This window comes from Drosophila miranda, chromosome XR (assembly GCF_003369915.1).
Source record: "Drosophila miranda strain MSH22 chromosome XR, D.miranda_PacBio2.1, whole genome shotgun sequence".
NCBI classification, from domain to species: domain Eukaryota; kingdom Metazoa; phylum Arthropoda; class Insecta; order Diptera; family Drosophilidae; genus Drosophila; species Drosophila miranda.
Window position 1 is genome coordinate 18,488,758 of NC_046674.1, and position 21,992 is coordinate 18,510,749.

At 47.6% G+C, this 21,992-nt stretch overlaps 1 protein-coding gene across 1 annotated transcript in view; it reads right to left on the minus strand.

Annotated features, from left to right (window-relative positions):
• Positions 1–436: 436 nt before the first annotated feature.
• Positions 437–21,992, minus strand: part of LOC108153259 (dendritic arbor reduction protein 1) — a 31,160-nt gene continuing 9,604 nt past the window's right edge. The window contains exons 2-6 of the mRNA XM_017283122.2: positions 9,235–9,781; positions 7,939–8,759; positions 7,224–7,851; positions 4,790–4,849; positions 437–1,387 (exon numbers count right to left, since the gene is read on the minus strand). Coding sequence (XP_017138611.1) covers positions 1,200–1,387; positions 4,790–4,849; positions 7,224–7,851; positions 7,939–8,759; positions 9,235–9,781 — 2,244 coding nt within the window. The 3' untranslated portion in view covers positions 437–1,199. The remainder of the gene's footprint in view (positions 1,388–4,789; positions 4,850–7,223; positions 7,852–7,938; positions 8,760–9,234; positions 9,782–21,992) is intronic.

The window sequence follows — 21,992 nt, forward strand, 5'->3', positions numbered from 1 at the left end:
AACACACCTCTATGCCTGGGAGCAGCTTCGCACGGAACATTCAACGTGAATTCAAATATTTTTAATCACTTTTCAAGAACTCAAAATATTTGTGGATTTCGTCATTTCCAAGGGTTTTCTATGCCTGGGAGCAGCTCTGCACGGAACATTCAACGTGAATTCAAATATTTTTAGTCAATTTTCAAAAACTCAAAATATTTGTGGATTTCGTCATTTCCACGGGTTTTCTGTAATTTTTGCGCTGTAATGGGTTCGATTTTAACGTTCAAATATCGTTTTTAGGTTTATAAATTCATGGAATCGAGAACCGAATCGAGGCCTTGGAATTTGCCTTATCTTCAGACCCAATGGAGCTGAAATCTCTGGTAAGTAATGCTTACCAAAGCTTAAAGAAATATTTTGTGACTGAGAGAAAAGATTTTGGTTTTTTTTGGTTTTCAAAAATGTTTATTGGATTGTTTTGTGCCAGCACTTTTTGGTGGTTTGAAACAGTATACAGCGACGCACACACATACTTATAATCTACACATAGTATACATGGATACATGCGTGGAAATACATATAGATCTATGGCTAAAAAAAAAAAAAAACACTAGTCGTACACGGAATACAGTTACAGTTACAGTTACAGTTACAGATACAGATACAGTTGGATAATTATACGTTAGATATAGTACATACAATAAATGTAGCATTTAGCGGTCTATCAACTATATGTGTGTTTTTTGTTGTTTGTTTGTCTATGATCTAATCCTACGATGACGGAATCTATTTAGATCTTATGCGAGAGAAAACCTTTATACAAGTGCGAGTAGTGGGGGGTAGTGGGGGTGGTGGGGGTGGTAGGGGGATTAGCGATGCTTAAGAGTAGGTTTTTGTTTTAGTTTGTTGAATGTTGAAGCAGGATGGTAACAGTAATTTCACTAGTACTTAAGCTAGTTATAGATTTTTGAGTTAGTTTGAGTTCTTGCCAGCGATTCCTAGATGCCTAGATGCCTAGAGTGTAGTACCATGTAGTAGTTAACCTTTCAACTAAACCGAATTCATGTCATATCTAAACTAAAGTCCTTTGGATTGTGGTATAGTTGATTTTGTTGTTGTTGTTGTTGTTGTTGCTGTTGTTGTTGCTGTTGTTGCTGCTGTGTTTGTTGCTCTGCTGCTGGTCCACCGCCGCCTGCCGGGGGGACCTTCTTTCGCTCTCATTTGTTCTTGGGCAGATGCCGCTTCATGTGCAACGCCAAATGATCGCTACGCGCAAAACTCCGCTCGCAGACGAGGCACTTGAAGGGCTTGGCGCCCGTGTGCTTGCGGTAGTGCCGCGTCAGCTCATCGGAACGGGCGAACCGCCACTCGCACTCGGGCCACTGGCAGGTGTAGGGCTTTTCACCTGTAAAACCAAGACAAAAACAAAGATGTTTGTGGATGAGTATCGAGTATCGGGCATTTGTGAGCTGTAGAAAACGGAAACTTCTAACGACTAAACCTCGTTTGGACACCCTCCAGAGGCCTTTTGAGTGCACTTTCCACGAGACAAAAAATTGGGTTGGGACTGGGACTACTGGGATCTTTCCATTTTATAATTTTTATTCGGCATTTGTAGGGCGGATATCCAGCAAAATATTGATGGATTGAAACAAAAATTATACGACTCTTTACAGGATTTTTGATTCGTGTTGATAGAGCGGATGTACTAGAAGATACAGCGATCCAAAGTTAAGGTTTTCTAACATTTTAATTTTTTTATTTTAAATTTTTTTATTTTTTTTTTGGTAATTTTTTTTTAAATATTTAATAAAATACACAAAAAACCAACTATTTTTATAATTTTTGTTTTATTGTATTTGGTGCTATTTTTAGTTCCGCTAGTTCTTGGGTCGCAAATTCCCAGCAATTCCCCAAAATGTTTGCTTGTTGATCTCTGACATATTTTTTTGGTGTCTTTTCTGCAGAAATTATAGAGTCTGCCTAAGGCTTATAATCTTATAATGTATATGTGAAAATATAGCAATCAAAAAGCCCCAGAAAGACTTTTTTCTAAGGCTGTTTCTTTCCATAAACTTTCGCCCCGAAAATTCCACATTAATTTTGACAGCTTTCTGGAGACCATCTCGGAATCTCTGAGAGCATAAGAAATACTCGTAAACCTTTTCATTGGTGGCGGACAAACGCACAAATTTTGTTTAGTTTTGGTTTCGGTTTCGGCTTCGAGTGTTGCATGAGCTTCGATCTCGAGTGTCGAGTGGCCACTCGTCTGACACTTTTCGATTTTTGGTGGGGGGAGGGGAGGGGGATGGTGGTGTCTTTTGCGGCGTGACTTATTGGTTTATTCAGATCTCATTTTAATGAACTTGAGTGTTCATCGATTCGCAGAGCTAACTGGAGACACGTGTGCTCTATGCTGTGTGCTTCGTAGGGGGTTTCGAAAATGTGACTCATAGAATCGAATCGAATCTCTATGGAGAGGAAAGACCTCCCCGAAACACACAGCAACAACAGCAACAGGCTGTCCGTGGGAATATAATTTGGCAATGATCAGAAAAAAAAGGCCAACAAACAAACAGACAAAAGTTATGTAAATGTTGTTTTGTAATGTGCGATGAACGCAATGCGATAAGCGGATCGGAGTGGAGCAGAGCAGAGCGGAGAGCAGAGAGAATTACTTCATAATTTTACTTGTGGGGCCGCCACCGATAAGGCCGCCCGGCAATACAAATAAATTTCGAGCTAAACCAAAAAAGGCGCTGAATGGGGAGGCTGAAGCAGGGACTGGGACAGCGACTGGGACTGAGGCTGGAGCTCGCGACTATAGCCTCTGGCTAATCGTCGATTCGAGTCCGGTGGGTCCATGGGTCCACAGCCTAGACCTCCTCCAGTCGCCGGTCGCCGGTCGCCGGTCGCCGGTCGCTGGGCATAAAAATTCAAACTAATTTATGGCAGCGCGAACATATTAGCAAACAAATCAGTACAAAATAAGCCACAGTCGGAGGAGCCGCAAGAGGCCTAGGGACGGACCGGGAATGGAGACTGGGAATTGGGAGACCGCTGACTGGTAGATACGAGAAATTTATGCGTTCGCTTGTTGCATAAAGATTAGTTACCAAATGATTTTCTAATCGACGCAGGCAGATAAAAACAAAAAGCCCAAATAAAACGGAGAAATTTACGAGCCAAGTGGAGGATGAGGCCGGCCAAGAGGCTGTGGATGGGTATTGGTATCTGATCTGATCTGTGGACTCGATTTTCCCTTTCGTATGTCTTCCCTTTCCATTAGAAACGCATTAGAAACAACAAACAAAGGCCACAAACGTGGCTAACAAACATCTCAAGCGACAGACAGGCAGATCTCTCGATGACTCGGGCAAATATTGAAGCAAAATTTCCATCGGGCATCCATCTGCAGGTCTCCTCCTGCTGCAGCGTTGCGTTGCTAATCAGCAAAGACAACAACACTCGACTGGCGTCTGTGGCGCCTCAAGTTGTGCCGCAAATTGCATGAGGAATGCCTGTCTGTCTGTCCGTGTGTGTGTGTGTGGAGTACGGGTGGGGTTTTCGTCGAGTGCTGTGGTGTGGCACGGACGTTAACTAACTCAAAAGCCAAACAAACGGACAGCCATCAGACGGTAGCCAAAAACACTTGAGAAACTGAGTGAGAGGGAGAGGGAGAGCGAGACAGGGGGCCAGTGGGGCTCAAAGGATCGTGTTGGCCAAAGGCTGGGTATAAAAAGTGTTTGCCCCAAATTAGAAGGAGAGAAAGAGCCGAGATGCCCCAAAGTCCGCCTGCATTCAGCATTGATCTCTACGAGATTCCACATTCGAGAGTCAAGGTTTTGGCTTCTCTTTGACCTTTTCTCCAGCGGCGGCAGCAGTAAATACTTGGGGCTATTCCGTTTCCCCCTTTTGATGGGGCGTTAACGTTTATCGCTTAAGTGAAAATCAGCGCAGAATATCATACGAATGCGAATGCGAATACGAATACGAATACTCGTAATAATAAAAATGTTTTTAAGGGGCAGACGTTTTAAGTTGTGGCATAAATCAGGTGGTCATGTGCGATTAATAAAACTCCCCACCCCACCCCACCCCACCCCCTGCCAAGGAAAAAAAAAAAAAGGAATGGGGAAGAGCCACTGGAGGATCCGCTGCCTTGTTGTTTTTTTGTCTGTTGTCTGTTGTGTGGGGCATAAAACGTGTGGCCCATAAAACGAAGGCAAAGGCAGAGGCAGTGGCAGTGGCAGAGGCAGATGCAGGTGGTGATCAACATCATCAGGCATCCAGGCATCGGGCCTGGGGAGAGAGCATCAGGCAGTTGCAGCAGATCCGAATGGAACGTCAAGTGTAATCTGAGCAAGAAGAAGGAGCCGCCGAAATGCAGGCCAAACGTGCGCCCAGCTGATGGCGTTGGCGATTGCCGCTGAATTGCTGCTGCTGCTGCCGCTGGATGTTGCAACAACCACTGACCACAAGAAAAACAAAGCCAGAGCCACACGAAAGAAAAAAACCAAACCATAGAAATCACGATTTTTGCTCTGCGGTTGAAAATTGAAAAAAAAAACCAAGAAAAAAAAAAGAAACTGAACAGCAGACAAATCCGCTCGAAGGCGATCTTTGGGCCAAATTATTTGCCTGGCAGAAACAACAAATATGAGATTGCGAATTAATCAAAAGGCTGCCCACTCTGCCACTGCCAGTGCCACTGCAGCTGCAGCCCACATGCCCCACAGACCTGCAGACCTGAAGACCTGAAGACAGACAGAAATCTGTGACCCGAGTGGGTGGAAGGCGGACTTACCCGTGTGTATCCTCTGATGGGCCTTCAAATGCGAGCTTTTTGTGTAAACCTTGGAGCAACCTGAAAGATACGAAAGGAAAATGGATTAGGAAATGGCAAAAGAAAAATATATGTGGCTCCATCTCGATAGAGAAGTGGGTCACTGGGCGTTGGCTCTGTGGATTTTGTTCCTTTAATTAGGAAGTTCATTTAAGAGAAAGTCTCCGCCACCGAGGAGACGCCACTCGGATCGCTGGGAGCAAGTGACATTTATGAGGCACTTACAAGGATGCCATGCCCCCTCCTCGCACACGTACGCTCTAATTGAAAGCTGCAGCATGTACGTGCCGCGCCAAACAATGCCCCCGAAACCGAATCAGCGGCAGTCAAGAATGTTGCACCGAGAGACAGCAGCAGGCAGCAGGCAACATGCAACCAGCATCGACAATCGTCGACAGTTGAACGCGTGATTGGTCGCATAGATACGAACCGAACCGAACCGAATCGATACGGAGGACTGCACTGCACTGCACTGCACTGCGACTGCACCTTCGATCTCCTCCAGACATAACTCACTTGTTGCCACAGTCCGAAGTTGCATGCAGCAGAGCCAACCGTTCACCCATCGACTGATGCGTGCGTTTATGGCATAATAACTTCATTTGGACAGCATTTTTGTTTGCCATTCAGTCAGTCAGTCAGTCAGTCATTCAGTCATTCAATCGCGAGTCCCATTCCAAGTCTAATATTTGTGGTCTTACGCGCATTCTGTACTGTACTCCCCGTACTCCCCGTACTCCCTGTACTCTGTGTACTCCGTGTACTGCCTGTAGTTGCTGTTAGTTGTCTAAAAATGGCCATGGCAAACGTGTCAGACAATTGTCAATTATTTATTAGTGGCAACGCACGTACAGGCCCCAAGCCCCAAGACCCAGGCCCCATCGATCCATCGATCCCAGACAGACACAAAACTCCGTCTGGGACTCCGCTTTGGAGTCGCTATTTTGTGGCTAAATCTGTGGCCAGACAATCATTGCCTCTAGCTTTGGGCTCTTAAGTGCTTTTTTGGCCATCCATCGATGGCTAATGGATGGAGATACGCGTCGGGTACTCGGTGGAGGGGACAGCATAGAGCGTGGAATTGAATGGCGGGGGAGATGATGTGATATCTCCCATCTTTAGTTGAGTTCTCTTTAAAGAGCTTTTGATGGATTGTTGTTTTGGTATTTTGGAGAAGATCTTCCGTTTTGGACTTAGAAGATCCAAGATCGAAGGCGGAAGGAAACAGAGGGGTTTCTGTAGACTGCAGAAGGTTACCCTTCTCTGAACTTCTAGCTAGAGGTCTACAGCTCTAACAGAGCATAGATATTTCTTTGGTGGTTTATTGGGAGGATCTTCAGAAGATTCTCTTAGAAGACAAGTTTTCTGAATAATTTTCCATACTTTTCCAAAGAAATACTCCCTCCGCAGTGGCCCCTCTTCTGTACTCGGCTGTAAGGAGCTCCATATCATGGTGATTCTTCAGAGATTCTTCGTAGATCGTTGGAGGATCCCAAACTTTGAGGGGATTGTTCAATTGTTCTGCTTGAACCGAAGGCTAGTGATCGAAGGCGATCCTCGAAAGGTTTCTTCAAATGAAGAAGCCTTCTAGTGGGTAAGCGATCCTCTTGTTGTGTGATCCTTAAAGGCCTTACTGTTTTCCCAATCGTTCTTTACCCAGGAAATACTCTTTACAGGAAACATAAGAAGACAGATCAATCGAGAGATCGTTCTTTTGCTCATTGATTTGTGGACCTCTCCTCCATGATCCCATTCAGCCGTGAGTCAACCTATTTGCGGATCTGTGTATCTATGACATTGAAAACGCTCTGTGCAACGATCGGTTGCAATGTGTAACGAAAGCCACAGCTCACTGTGGATGTGGAGGTGGAGGAGTAGGAAACGTCGTCTTACATAAATATGGCAATTGGCTAATTAGAATTACAAAGAAGGCAATAGAAAAAGCGCCACAACAGCCACAACAACGGCAGCAGCAAAGAGCACTGTGGCTGGGGGCAGGGGGCAGGGAGGGGGGGGTCACTGTCACACAGTGAGCGACAGAAAGATGCGGACGATGGCAGAAAGATAATAAATAAATGTATAGATAAATGGAGAGAATAAATAAATGCCGATTGGAAATACGCGTCACGCATGCGCAATGGGGAACGCACGTGGAGCGGGCTCTAGAGCTAGAGATTCCTCTAGATGGGGCAGGGGAATGGGGCAGGGACTGGGGGCAGGGGAGTCTTCTCTGTTACGAAAAGTGTCGCAAAGCGCGCGAAATGATAAACGAGAGGAGCGACATGCAGCGAATGCCTAAAGATCTACAGATCTACAGATCAGCAGTCGCGTCGAGTCGAGTCGAGGAGGAAGCGCAGTGGCATCTTCTGGCACTGGCACTGGCACTGGTACTCACCCACGAAATCACAGTGATGGATGCGACGCTTCTCCAGCTCCGGATTGTTCCGGCGATTGTAGCGCACTGTCCGGACGCTCATGAGGCTGGCAATGTGCGCCGCCGTACCGGGCTGATGGTGCGCATGCCGGCCCCTCCTGCCCCCGGAGGAGCCACCTGATCGCGGCGGTGGGGCCGCAGGTGCCACGGGGGAGGGCTGCTGCTGGGGCAGCTGCAGTTGCACGGACGCTGAGGCGGAGGCTGTGAGGGCGGTGAGCGTTGTCGAGGAGCCACCGCCTACGCCCAGCAGCTGCAGCTGCGGCGGCTGTGGGAGTCCCAGGAGCCCGTGACCTTGCTGGTAGGGCGGTGGCGGGGTGGTGCGTCTCTGAGCGGCAGCGGCGGCCGCTGAGGGGCTGCCCGGATCGGAGCTGGGCGGCGTCAGGGGTGGCACGAACATGTGGCGCGTCGACGAGGAGGCCGATGACGAGGAGGCTGAGGAGGATGTGGCAGAGGGAGTGCTGGGTGCCGCCGGGGGGCACAGTTGTTGCAATTGAGCAACGCCATGTTGAGCTGTGGGCGTGGCAGTGGCGGACGCAGCACTGGCTGCTGCTGCGGATGGCGGGTGTATTTGGTATTTGGTGTGAAATGTCTGCAACGAAACCGAGAAGGGAAGGGAAGAGAAGAGACGGGAGAGATTGAAGGCTGGTTAGGGGGCAACGTTGGACAAGACTCTTACCTGACTGCTGTGCCAGCTATAGCCGTAGCTGCTGCTGCTGCTGCTGCTGCCGATGGCCGTTGCACTCGTGTTGCCACCGATGCTGCTGCTGCTGTTGCTACCGTTGAGATAGCCGCCGCCCGATGCGGCATTCAATTGAGATGCGTATTGCTGCTGATAGGAGGAGGTGCTGCTGTTGTCGCCGGGGGTCGCCGTCGCCTGCAGCAGCTGCTTGGGGCTGTTGCTGCCACTGTGCTGCTGCTGCTGCTGTTGCTGTTGCTGCTGCACTAGCTGTTGTTGCAATTGCAACTCCACCACCGTCTCGACAGCGGGTGGCAGCACCGACGACAGGCTGGGATGATGCTGGTACAAGTGCTGCTGCTGTTGCTGCTGTTGTTGATAATGTTGCTGATAGTGTTGCTGATGTTGCTGCTGGTATTGCTGCTGCTGCTGTTGCTGCTGCTGCTGTTGCTGCTGCTGCTGCTGCTGCTGTTGTCGCTGCTGCTTCTCTGTCTTGATCTCCAGGGGACTGAGCAGTGGCGTTGAGAAAGTCTCAAGCAGGCTCTCATCCAGTGCCTCCATTTTGACCTGTGGCTGCTGCTGCTGCTGCTGTTGCACCGATGCTGCATTGTCCCCATTGCTGGTGCTGCTTGTTGTTGTGTTGTTGCTGCTACTGTTGTTGCCACTGTTGCCGCCACCATTCGTTGTGGCACTCAGCATGAGCGCATTCTCTGGATCGATATTTTGGATTGAGGTAGTAATATCGTCCCAGAGCACTGGCCTCTGATACGGATCGTCCAATGGATCCGCAAAGAGCGTAGCCGTCTCTTTGTTTTTGGTTTCTGTTACAAAAGAAGAGGAGGAGAAGCACAGAGGAAATCGCTTTATAATCGATCGATGCTAACACATTATGCAAATCATTCGGGCGTGGATCGGGGGGATCTATGAGAAATCTCGCATATGCATGAAATTTTCTAACCAGCTGCTGATTTGTTTGACTATTTATAGAGCTTGCTGTGCTGCCCGAAGAAGGGGAGGCTCAAGCAGAGTCTTAAGAGGCCCATGGATGCGCTATAGACGTATCTTTTGGATACACCAAAGATCTACAAGAGATGGCAGCTCATTCGCACTTCGCTGAGGCTGGAACTTGTCTGAATTTTTGTGGGTCTTGGCTTTTGGTATCCGATTTCACATTTTCGATATTGACTTGCGAGATTTCTCCATGCGTGTAATTTTCGGGGTGCCTCCCCTCTATCCTCTTCCCTCTCCGTTCTCTATTCCCTAGGGGTGGGGGGGAGGGGGGTGGTTGGAACTTACCATACAAATACTCCTTCTCCCCGCCAGTGCTGCTGCTGCCGCCCGTTGCCCGTCCCCCGCCATAGCCCAGGGCCACCTCGTAGGTCGCACCATCGTAGAGGGGCGTGCAGGCATAGGCAGAGTTCGAATTGGAGTTGGGGGAGCCAGCGGCATGCTGCTGCTGCTGCTGGGGATCCGCTGTGCCATAGCCCACCGATGACAGCTGCCACGCGTCTGTGGCCCCAGCACCGCCGCTCTCGCCGCTCTGCAGGCTGTGCGACTGCTGCTGCTGGTGCAAGTGGTGCGCGTGGTGGTGCTGGTGCTGATGGTGGTGCTGGTGCTGGTGCGAATGATGGTGATGCAGGTGATGATGGTGGAACTGATGCTGCTGCTGGGTCTGCTGCTGCTGCTGCTGCTGCTGCTGGTGGGACGTTGCAAGGCTGGGGGTCTGGCTGCCATTGCTGTTGTGGCTGTTGTTGGTGGCGGCCAGAACCTCCAGCTCGACGTCGGCGGGCTCTATCTTGTGGAGACGTCCCATCAGCTCGTGCCGATAGTCCAGTTCCGGGGACTGCCACAAAAAACAGAGAGAAAGAGAGAGAGAGAAGGGAAGAGAAGAGCGTAAAGTGTTAGTAAATCGTGTGGTATATGGCCCATCTGGTAATCAGAGGAACGGCTCTCCGCCTCCTCCCTGGCCATAAATTTTGATTAAACTTTTATCGCCCTGCCTTGCCACACTCTGGGCTCCAGGGGCTCCCCTCCCTCCTGCTCCTACTCCTGCTCGTGCCCTCCCCCTTGCTGTTGCCGCTGCCGCTGCCGCTGCTGCTGCGGCTTCTACTTTATCTTTATGTTCCGTCTTTGAGCATTTCTTTTCTCTCGCTTTTCTTTCTTTATTTTTATTTGTTGGAGTTTTATTTTTATTCTGATTTTGATTTTGATTTGGATTTGAAGTTTTATTTTTATGGCCAGCAGAGACACAGCACAGCAGTCGCTGTCGCAGTCGCTGTCGCAGTCGTGCTGTGTCTGCTGCGTTTCGTTGCAAGTTCGTTGCCTAAGTCTTTCGGTTTGGGGCAAACAAATTGGTTTTGCTTAGTGGCTTTTGCGAGCCCTGGCATTTGTCCAGGCCCGAATGTTGCCAATCTGTGAGATGATTAATCCAAAAGTAGAAAAAGAAGGTATTTATAGATCTATTTATAGATAGAAGCCTTTGTCTCCACCTTTCCTTTGTTTTGGGGGGCCGGAGAAGAGGCCACGTTGTCTCCGCCGCTAATTTATGGCAACACTTAACGTTGTTTAGGCAAACATAATAATCATTTGGCAAATTAGCCAGGTTTTTGCTTGTTTTTATACTCCCCACAGAACCGCAATGAACGCTTTTCACATGCAAATGATGTGTGGCAGCAGACCCAAGGGACAGTATATCATCAAAAGTGTCGATCCGATCGAAAGGCCAGCCAAAAAATAGCCAAAAAAAAACCACACACACACACAAATCTGACTCAATTCGAGAAATGCTCGACACTGACTCATGATGCCCCCCGTGCCACACATCAGCAGCAACCCCGAACCGAATAGCAATGTTGCCTCGTTTTCTCTGCTGTTTTTTTTTTCTTTTCTGTTTTGTTTTATGAGCTGAAAATTTACGAGCATGGCAAATTATTTTAGCTGCAATATTTTTGCTGTGCGGTGCGGTGTGCCGCAGCATTTTTTCCATTTTATTGACTGCGGGAATACCTTTTTGGATACCCCGTGACTCTAGGGGTATATTGGAGGGATCACCCCTCAAAACTTCAATTTCTCTCCGACTTCTATACATAATTTCTTTAAATAAGGAAACCACAAATGCAAAAACATTGAGAAGTATATTATCTAGTAGATTGCTGAATCTGAATCAAATCGGTTGATTATTGCAGCCAGTCGTTTGGCTGTTTGAACACCTGGCTCCTCCTCGAACACTATTCAACACAGAGCAATGAGCTTTTGCCTGGCTACAGGGGGCACATGGATCTTGGGTATCTTGCGGGTCGAATCACTTGGGCCTTTTCCGACTGGTTATGGTTGTGTTTTTGGGGGCTTTCTGTGGCGGCGGCGGCGGCGGCGGCCCCACTCTTTTTGGTGAATAATGTTTGCTCAAAAGCGGGAGGTCAAACATATGGCGTGTGATAATTTTAATAGATTTTCGTGTATACCTAGTATATATATGTTTCACTGCTGTTCGTATGAGTAATGTCTGTTTTCCCCGCTGTCGCGAGAGTCGCTAGTGCCGCTCAGAGCGGAGTGTAGAGTGTGGAGTGTGGAGGAGTGTGATGTGATTGTCTCGATGGATTGTGGACTGTGGATTTCCACGAATCGGTTTTCCCTGTTGGCCCCCAACTATCGCCGTTGGCAAAAGTTCTCGCTCTCCCTCTCGCGCGGCGAGTCCAGGGCGCATTTAGTGGGCTCCCCACGCAAATGACCTCATAAGAATGCGTGGCGTGTCGCCGCGTCACTGCTGGTGGAGCCTTGCGGAATCTTTAATGAAATGGGGGCCTTTGGGCATTAGCCCCGTAGTTCGATTTGGACTTTGGAGGCAGCCGGCAGCAGGCAGCTCTCTAGGCAACGGTAACCTGTCTTTGGGCCTCTCTTTCACTGGGTCTCTCTTCGTCTCTCCCCGTCTCTCCCCATCTCTTGTTGACACATTGACAGGGCCCCAACGAGAGCCACAAACATGAATTTCAATTATGAACCTGTTGTTGTTGTTGTTGTCGTCGTTCTTTTGGACATTTCTCTATAGAGTTCTCTGCTCGGCCCTTCTCCTTCCCTCTCTCTTTCTGAGGAGGAGAAATTATGTTCAGGTACTTATAATTTCAATTTCTTTTTTTTTTTATACTTTATGTTTTTTATTCTTTTTTTTTTCTGTGTGTTTCCTTTGTGTCTGTGGCACACCAAAGTATTTTTATTTATTTATGATTCTTTTTTGAGCATTAAAATGCCGTTGTTAATAAACCCCCCGCCCCCCTCCCGATAAATGGGCATTACGTATAATGCCAGATAAATATTTGCATAAATTTGTAGGGAACTTTGGTAGGAGCTGCCTTTCAAATGCTCGAATGCTCAAATGCTGTCCCTGATTTGGTTCTTTCTTCGAGTGGTTTGTGATTTGTGTTTTGTTTTATGTTTTATGTTATTGTTTATTGATTTGACCCATTTGCGGCGCTGTGGTGTTGCGGGTGTTGATCGATGGGGCTTAGATGGGGCCCATAAACCATAAAACTGCAGCACCAGTGATTGCATGCCATTCCATATGCAGGCCAGGGAATGCGTTGGATATCGATGAGGGTTCTGGTGGGAGGGAACTGGGGTGTGAGAGCTCTGGAAAGCCATTGAGTATGAAGACACTTTGGACACTTTTTGAATCTCTTTCAAGGGAAATAGTTGGCGGAATACCATGAAAACCTTTCAAAGGGCTTCTATTCCCAAATTTCAGGTGTGCCTAATGCCTTTTTTTCCATCCCTCATTGGCCATTTAGCTTTTCACCAGGAATTTTCCTTATTCTTCCATCTCCAAATCCTTTTTCCAGGGCTTTTCATAGGAGAATTGTATAAGTATTCCATTCAAACCCATTTCCAATGATGAAGTACAGTGAAACCTGCCACAATTCCAGGGATTTCCGCCCATCTCTGACACCAGCTATGATTCATTCAAGGAAAGCTCTTCTTCCTTTTCTTATACCCCCGTCCCCTTCGTTTCCCTGTATAATTTTTCTCCTATTTTCCCATGGTTTTACGCTGCCCTCCCCTCCCCTCCCCTTCCCTTTGTTCCACCCACCGATTGGCCATGGCTCGTGGATTTTCGAGTGCATTTTTGCGGCTATTTAGCAATTCGTTTTGGTGATTTTTCATAGGTATTTCTGACTTTTATGTGGACTGACACACAGCTCCTGCTGCTGCTGTTGCATCTGCAAGTGCAACTGCAGCTTCATTAGGTGCTGTTGATGCTGATGCTGCTGCTGCTGCTTGTGGCATGCCGCTTTGGCATTTCTCAGGTGAATGGCGGCTACAAAACGTGAGCCTCTGCTGGCTGTTGCCTGTTGCCTTTTAATGGCCAAAAGCGTTAAGTGCATATAAGCACACAAATAAAGTTGTTAACTATTGTTTAACGCCACAGAGCGACAGAGGGACAGAGGGACGGATCAGACAGAGCAGACAGACCAGACGGAGACGGAGACAGAGGAGGGACAAAGACATTGTTGTGGCACCTACACGTGTATTAAGGCCCCCAAACAGCAAACGGCAACAACAGAAACCATATTTATTTATAAGAAAACAACAACAAGCTGAGACCAGAGACCAGAGGGAGAGCATAAAAAATAATGACAAACATAAATATCAACGTTTACGAGTGCAACGTGACTTCATTTCAAATCGAACAAAATATGCAAAATATCAACACCACAAAACGCACAAAAAACAGACGCAAAGATACAAATATACCCACGATATATATATACATATATATGTATATATATAGGAGGGAACACTGAGAGATATATGCCTTGTATTCCTAGTATATTTATGATTTCCCTAAAGAGAAGCCCAAAAGATGGAACATACTTCTACAAGAAGGGAAATATATATTTATTTCTTTGAGTGTACAGAAGGGGAGAAAGAGACAGAGAGAGAGAGAGAGAACTGTGGGTCTGTCTGTCTGTCACACGTGCTTCGGATGGTCAAGAACCTCTGCTCTCAAAGAGGGCCCAAATTTGGCACTTGCTTTGCTCTGCTCTCACAGATACACACACACACACGTACAACTAATAATAATAGCCATAAAAATTAATAAATTTGATGTTCCATTATATTCCGCTGTGTTGTTGGTACTTTTATTGTGCTGCCTCGACAGGCGCTTTGCATTTTAAAGAGCCCCACTCTATGGGGACCCCTTCACCCTTCTTCTCCCTCCCCCCCTCCCCAAGTCTTTGGGCACACATTTGACATTTCTGGCAGTGTCTTTCTCTCTCTCTCTCTCTCTGTGAATCGTTTTCCCCGTGTTTCTATCGATTAACAGCCATCAATATGCCAAAAATCAAAAAGCCCCTATTAAAAAAGATGTCAAATTGCCAACTGTTTATTTGATATTTTTACTATTATTAATTTTGAACATTTTCTTTGGAGCAGAGCTGCTGTTGGGGCGCTTTGGTGATCGCTTGGATCTCGGATCTCCACCAATATTGAGCCATAAAATTGGCTTCATTTTGCGGCTCTGACAGATGCCGCTGCCGCTGCCGCTGCTGGTGCTGCGTCGTCGCATAAAACCTGATCATAAATGTCGCTTGATCTGTGGATCTTTGGATCTGTGCATATATTTCTTCCAATAAAACCGCTAAGAAATGGGTCCAAATATAATATCAATAACAAAAGCATTTGAACTGCGGGAAGATAATAAATTAAATGCCTAAATGGTTCAACAGGGAATGGGTCTATAAAAAGCCAATGGATCTACGAGAACCAGGCGCCCACGCCGAACAGCAGACGGAGGGACTCTGGTATACAATCTGGTATATCCGAGAAATATATACGGGATTTATTTGGAGGAGAGTTTGTCTTTTGGGGCTGTTGTGCGGTAATTGCTGCGGACAAAACGATTCGATTGAACGGCAAACTTCATTAACGGCACGTGCCAAATATCACTGAATAGATCTTTGCCTTTGGAATTCCATGGGGGCCATGGGACGGGATGGGGCCCCCTAACAATGGATGCCCGATGTATCCAGCGGATAAGCGTCGAGTCGAACGGCCAAAAGTAATTGCTTGGCCAAAGAGAAAGAAAATAAACGACAAGAAAAGAAAAGAAAAGAAAAGAAAGAGAGGAGCTGCCGCACAGACAATCGAATAATCGTTCAATAATCGATGAATTCATTGCGCGAGTGCGCGAGTATTGTTCCCCCGAAGACCTCCCCCCCCGCCCCGCCCCCCGGCCCGAGGGCAAACTTCAATCGAAAATATTTCCTGAAATTTTGTTTAATGAAATTTTTTTTTGCATAGAAATAGTGAAAGTTTTCCATTAAGACGGGAAACGATATATTTGACACATTCAACGAGAGAGAGAGAGAGAGAGAGAGAGAGAGACGGCAACTTTGTGGCAAGAACAAGTTCGTTGCCAGAGTCATTCGATTCGATTCGATTCGATTCGATTCGATTGAAATCAATGCCAAATGCCACATTTGACCCTCTTCAAGGGGCAGGCACTCTTTTTGCAAATTAGAAACCTCCTTTTGCCATAAAAACTAAACGCTCGGCCATAAACAAAACAAAAACAGAAGATCGTAAAAATCGTTTAGTTTTACTCGTTGTTCAGTTTTGTTGTACCACATATGTATGTGACTCATGGGGCAGGCAGGCAGGCAGCCAGCAGGCAGGCAGCAGCCCAAGAAACAATTTGCATAAAAAATCACTGGCAATTATTTTATTGGACCAAACGAACATAAATCTTGGCCAACGAGTCCACAGACGAATGGAGATGGAAATGGAGAGAGAGAGACAGAGAGAGAGAGAGCGAAAAGTAGGAAAAACTATGCCAAATATGTTTTCCGCATTTTTCACTGCCTCTGCACCTTTTGCCTGCCACGTTTTGTCGCCAAAATATATCAGCATAGCAAATCAAATTTGGAACAGTAGTTGGGCGGGGGGGGTTGGGTAGCGGGGAGGGGGCCTTCTGGGGCCCACTCTTTGCCCAGATGGAGTGGAGTCGGAGTCGAGGCAACGACAAGTGCAGGCCCATGCTCGACATGCGTTTTGCATCGTTTCGTTTCGTTTCGTTTCGTTTTGGTTTGGTTTTGGCTTTTGGGTTTTTCGTTTTTCTGGTTGGGAAATGGTCTGGTCACTCCACACAGCCTTTCCCCCCCGCTTGGGGCTTTTGTGCAGTCAATTTCTTGGAACTTGGAACTGAATTTTGTATGTCTTTTGGGAGGAGAAGGATTACATGGCGACTGCACATTTTGCATTATTCAGTGTGCCTCTTTTCGAATCGAATGGGGAATGCCCTGCCTCCTCCAGCCACTGCCCCATTGCCACATTGCCACATGCAGTTGCAAGCAGGCAGGCAGGCAGGCAGGCGTGTAGGTATTGACAGGCCATGCAGCTACCTGTTGCACACACTCGTGCTGCAACCTTTACATGGGACATGCCGCAGCGAGAATCATTTACACGCGAGCAGGTCTGCAGAGGCAGAGGCTGTAGCTGTAGCTGTGGCTGTGGCACGAAGGAGGCACTCTGTGGTGGCTCATGCCGCGCTTGGAGTCTGATTTGGTTTATTTGCTTGTCGCCAGCTGCCCCAATTTGTTGGCACAGCGGGGATGCGCGTCTGCTGTGGCACCAGCTAGAAGTATCTGCTGCAACCGCCCCCCCCACCTCCTTGTAACACCTTCCATCCACCAGAAAGCAGAGCCCATCAATTAGGTGCACAGATTCGAAGCTTATAAATATTTAAAGGGCATTAGGAGGGGGCAAAGATCTATCTCAAGAGACAGATAGATCTGTGAGGAATTTGGGAAACTCTACGAGACCCTCGAGAAGGTGTCAATTTGACATAAATGGGTCTCTTCCTCTCTCCTTCTCTCTCCCTCCTGCTCTCTCTCTCTCTGTCTCTTATCTACTGTGCTCGCGTCGTTTACATAATTAAATGAGGTCTCTCCTGCCTCTTGCTGCATGCCCCCCCCCCCCCCCCCCTCTCTGCAGTCGCAATGATTTCTAATCGTAAAACAGGCGCTAAGTGGAAGGGCAAACATTAGCCACAGAGAAGAAAAAAACATCTCATCTCTCGACAAGAAAAAAAGGTGTTAAAAGAAAAGCATGAAACGTTTATCTGCCTTCCCTTTTCCCTCTCTCTCGCTCTCTCTCGCTCTCCCTCTACGCTTTGGGGTTCGTTTTCTTAAAAGTCCATTAAAAAAAATCAAATGTTGCCTGGTCATCTTTTTAATAGGGGCAGCTGCAAATTCCACTCTCCCTTTCGCGCTCAGAGCTCTGGCCGAGCATTCATCAACTCTGATCAAATTTTAGATCATCATCATAAATTTAGTCGAACGCCCTCGCCCCCATATCATATCATATCATATCATGGCGAGGGAGAGACCCTTAACCCTCAACCCTCAACGCTCCTCCGCCCAGATAATGATGCCAGTCCGTGGCAGACCCTCAACCCTCCTCAATGGCGTTCATCTGCTGCCGCCGCCCCCGAGCACCTCATCCATACAGCCATACAGCCGTATAGCCATATCCATCTCCCTTTTTTGTTGTTCAGTGTCTTTTTCATTAGCGTTCGGGTTATTAACCACCTTTCTGCCCCGTGTCCCGTGCCCCGTGCCCCCCACTCCTCTGTCGTGGCATGTCTGTCCTTTGGCTGTGCCTGTGCCTGTGCCCTTTAGAGCCCGACATTTTAACACCTTTATGAAGGTGTGTGCCTGCCTGTCGATCTCTGGCACTGGCATTGCCATTGGCATTGGCGTGTGCTGCCGCTGCCGCTGACGCTCGAGGAGACGCGTGCGAGTCTTTAAAAATTAACTGGCGTCGTCTTTCTCTGACAAAATGTGTTTTTCTGACTCCTTCTTTTTGTATTTTAGTGCCAAGGAGAAAACCAGATGGAGCACGGGAAGGAGGAGGAGGAGGAGTTCCCTGAACCAAGGATCATAAATCTCCTGCAAGCCCAAGCCCAAGCTTTAGCCGAATGGAATGCAGATTGAAGGGTGAGAAAAGTATTCTCTAAAGGAAATCTATCCTCCAAATACTCCCGATATTCGGTAGAGAATCGTGCAATGTTCCCGCCTGGACCAATCCCCCCCGAGCTCTCGACCCAAAAAATGAGTCCACTTTTAATTCTTGCAACCCACTTTTGAGCGCCAATGATTCATTTGAAAATGTGTGTGTTGCAATCGTATTCCCCTGCCGCAGCGCGATTCCCGGGCCGCGATTCAATGGACCTTTTCAAATGCCATTCATTATGCCACTAAACTTATTAGCTACAAATGTGTCTCCTCAATGTGTCACGTTACAGTCCCCCAACGGCGGCATAAATCACTTGCCAAAACAGCGGCAGCGGCAGTCCCACTGGCGGGCAGACAGGGGAGTAGGGGAACAGCCACAATTGTTGTGGCGGGACAATGCGAGACAGCAGCAGCAGCAGCAGGCCAAAGAAATGCGTTAATCAATGCAAGAGCCCCAAAAAAAGAGTAGCAGCAGCAGCAGCAGAAAAGCCGAAAAGCCAAAGCCAAAAATGGGCAGAGGGAGACCAGCCCACAAAAATCAGAAAACACACACACACACACACACACACACAACCATCGACTGTGTCGCACGTGAGTCCCAGATGAGTGGCTCCACGAAAGGGAGGAGGAGGAGGAGATGGAGGGGCAGCGACAGAGACACTTGCCGAAACGCTTGAAACTTCCTCATTTGGCATGACCACAAAAAAACACGTATCCCCTCCCGTGCATACCCTGGACATACCCCTCCTCCCTCCCTTAGGTCTCCAGTGAAGTGAATCTGAATCGCACTTCATTAAGACGTATTTTTTATTTTTTGCTGAATATTTGCTGTAAAAATAACAAACGAGAAAAACAAAATACGAAAACTGAAAAACGAAAACCGAAATGTAAGCTTAAAATATTTGCGCTTTTGTTAACGAGAGAGGCAGGCAGGCAGCCGAGGAGCATTTTGCGTTAATGATGCACATTGTTCAATGAAAATGAAAGCACCCCCCGCCCCCCGTCCAGCTGCAACTGCAACTCCAAGCTGAGGCTGAGGCTGAGGCTGTGACCTGCGTTTCAAAAGGATTCCAGGGCTGTGCCGGACATTGTTTGGGGTATATTTTCCCTAGAAATGAAAGAGACTTTCCCTTTGAAATCAGATTCCGACTGGATACACTTTCGACCTGTGCATTCCCATGGATTCGATGCTCGAAAACTGTCTCTGGATTTGCCCTGAAATGGTGTCGAATTTCCTTTGAAATCAGGACACCATTGCGTCTATCTTGGGTTAGTCGTTGACCTCGCTCTGGAGACCATCTTGGCGACCAGTTGGTACCAGTTTAGGTCTGGCTGTTGTACTTCTGAATACCCTTGTTCGTCATGTGCATCCCTGTGGGATTTATGGCCCCACTCAAGCCGATTAGTTTGCCTCTCTCGCACAAAAACCCACTCTGACGTCAAAGGCAGCTCCTCCTCGGCTCCTCCTCTCGTTCGCCGCGCAGGTGGGCGTCAATTGGAGCAGCAGCCGAGCAGCTGCATCCAAAATAAGACCCCAAACAAATGGCAAAACAAGCCGAAATGATTGCCCGCTTCCTGCTCACAAAGAGTTGGGTGGGGGGAGGGGCAAAGGGGCGGATGGGGGCACTGGCACTACAGTGTCTGGAGAATTATGCACTAAGCGATTGTCATTACAATAAATTTCGCATATTGTGCGCATAAATTTCGCACAAGCTTCAAAGGAGTCGTCGTTGCAGTCGCAGCTGCTGCTGCCACAGTGGGGACATCCATAGCTGGATAGCTGGATAGCTGGGGAGCTGGGGAGCTCGAGAGCTGTGTGCCCCATGACTCATGTGGTGGTGGTGGTGGTGGTGGTGGTGGCTGTTCTTATTGTCGACAAAACTGGGTCAAATTGCGGCACATTCGTGTGCTTAGAATGCCGCCTCATACAGACGGTGCGACATAGAGACAATGAGTCAACGGTTACGTATACGCAATGTGGGCCAGGGCAGTAACTTCTTCGAAATGACATTTTCCACAGCTGGAAGTTTACTCTTTTTTTTTTTTGGGTTTTTTTTGTAACATTTTTGGGCAGCTGTCGAGCTGTCAAAACGTTTGCCTTATCGACAATTCAATTAGCTTCAGTTTGAGCCGCAGAGAGCCCGAATGTTGCCACAGAAAAAGTGGCAGGCAAAACCGAATCGAAGCGAAACGAAACGAAACGAAACGAGAGTCTGCCACATTAACGATATAAATTGATAGTTGGCCTGTCAAAATCTTTTGGCACATATCTATTTCGCGTTGACTAGCATTCAAATATCGGGCCCAAATGGACTCTCCTTCGTATGCCGCATGCCTGCTGCTGCTGCTGTATGCAGATTGTGTGGCAAGTTTAAAATGCCACCAGACATCACCACCAGATAGACAGACAAACAGACAGACAGACAGACAGACGTTTGTGCTACTGTTTAACATTTTTGAAGCATTTTTTTTGTTGTTGGTTTTTGCCGAGTTTTTTTTTGCTCATTCAAAAGTCCATCGACTGACTGTCCAATTAAGCATTTATTTTCCAGCATTTAATTAGAGGAGAGATAAAACTAAACGTTTAGTTTAGTGATTGGAAAATGGGTGGAAAAATATGACAGAGAATGGGAATTCCACATGGAAATGGGCGAGCTCCAGAGGTGGCCTCTCCTCTCTGCCCCCCGCCCTATTCCTCTGCTAATTTCACTTATTATGGAACACCTTTCACTGCCTCTGCCTCTGCCTCTCTCCCTCTCTCTTTTTGTGAGTCGGTGTCCCTCCGTGGAATGGCAGAATGTGATTTATTTTAACGATCCACCCAAATGAGTTTAATTTGCTACTCGATTGTATTTGTTGTATTGGCTTAACTGTTTGTTTAATTCTCGTGTTAAGTGCATTTAACTTTTAACAGTGACATATAAATTATCAGGCAGCAACCTTGGGCAGTTCTCGATTCTCTCTCTTTCTATAATTGCAAATGAACTGTCGGCAGAGGGAGCACAGAGGAAGGGAGATACAGTACTCGTACTATTGGTAGAACCAGAGATACATACATACATACATACGTATTTGCAGCTCTTATAAAATCAAATAAAAGTAAGACTGAAATGTACAAATGCGCCTCGAGGGCAGACATATTTTGACCATCGGTTTGTACAATTAATAAAATCAGAAACAGAAACATAAACAGAAAAAAAAAAACTCACAGCACAAATCCAGGGGCATAAATTATAAGGCTAACATATGTCTGGCCTGCCACTGCTCCCTGCCCCCTGCCCCTCCCCTCTATGGGAGGCAACTGCTGCCAATTGCAATCACGACTCAGACGCGGCGGACCCGGCCAGAAATCTGTGCCTGGGCCTGGGCCTGTGCCTGGCCAGAAATCATAGCCACGGCTTGGGACAAATGCGGCATGATGGCCCAAGGGGACGGGCCAGGCAATTACCAACAACTGGGAAATTAAAATGCATGTGCAGCAGAGGGGCAACGGAGGGGCACCATCGGTGGGGCGAACACCGAGATGAATGCGTGTGGGGCACACACGGCTGCTCGGTGACCCCTTGAACCGCCTGTATGCCGCCGTCGCCGCTGCAGCTTCATAAAATATGTGACAGCTTTGACACCAACAAACAAATAACCCTCTCCTCTCCTCACCGTCCTGCCCTGCCCTGCCCCTACCTGACTCTCCCTCTCCCTCTCCCTTATGCCCCCACCTGCAAACCTCTTTAGGGGGCAACATCATGTCCAACAAGATTTTCGTTTAAAATGCGAACAGGTTTCGCTTTTATTTTCCCTCTTGGAGTGCCGCCACGCCGCCGCTGCTGCCACACTGCACAGCATCGAATCGAAGATATTTCAACTCTTACTTTCCATAGAAACATCACACCTTTGGCGGGGAACGAGAACCCCTGTTGGCCAGTGTAAACCCAGAGCGAGAAAGGCACAGCCACAGCCACCACCAGAGATAGAGATTATGCTAATTTTCGGCATTTCATTGAGGAAAAAGAGCCTCCATATCCATATCGTAGCTATGGGAGGAGT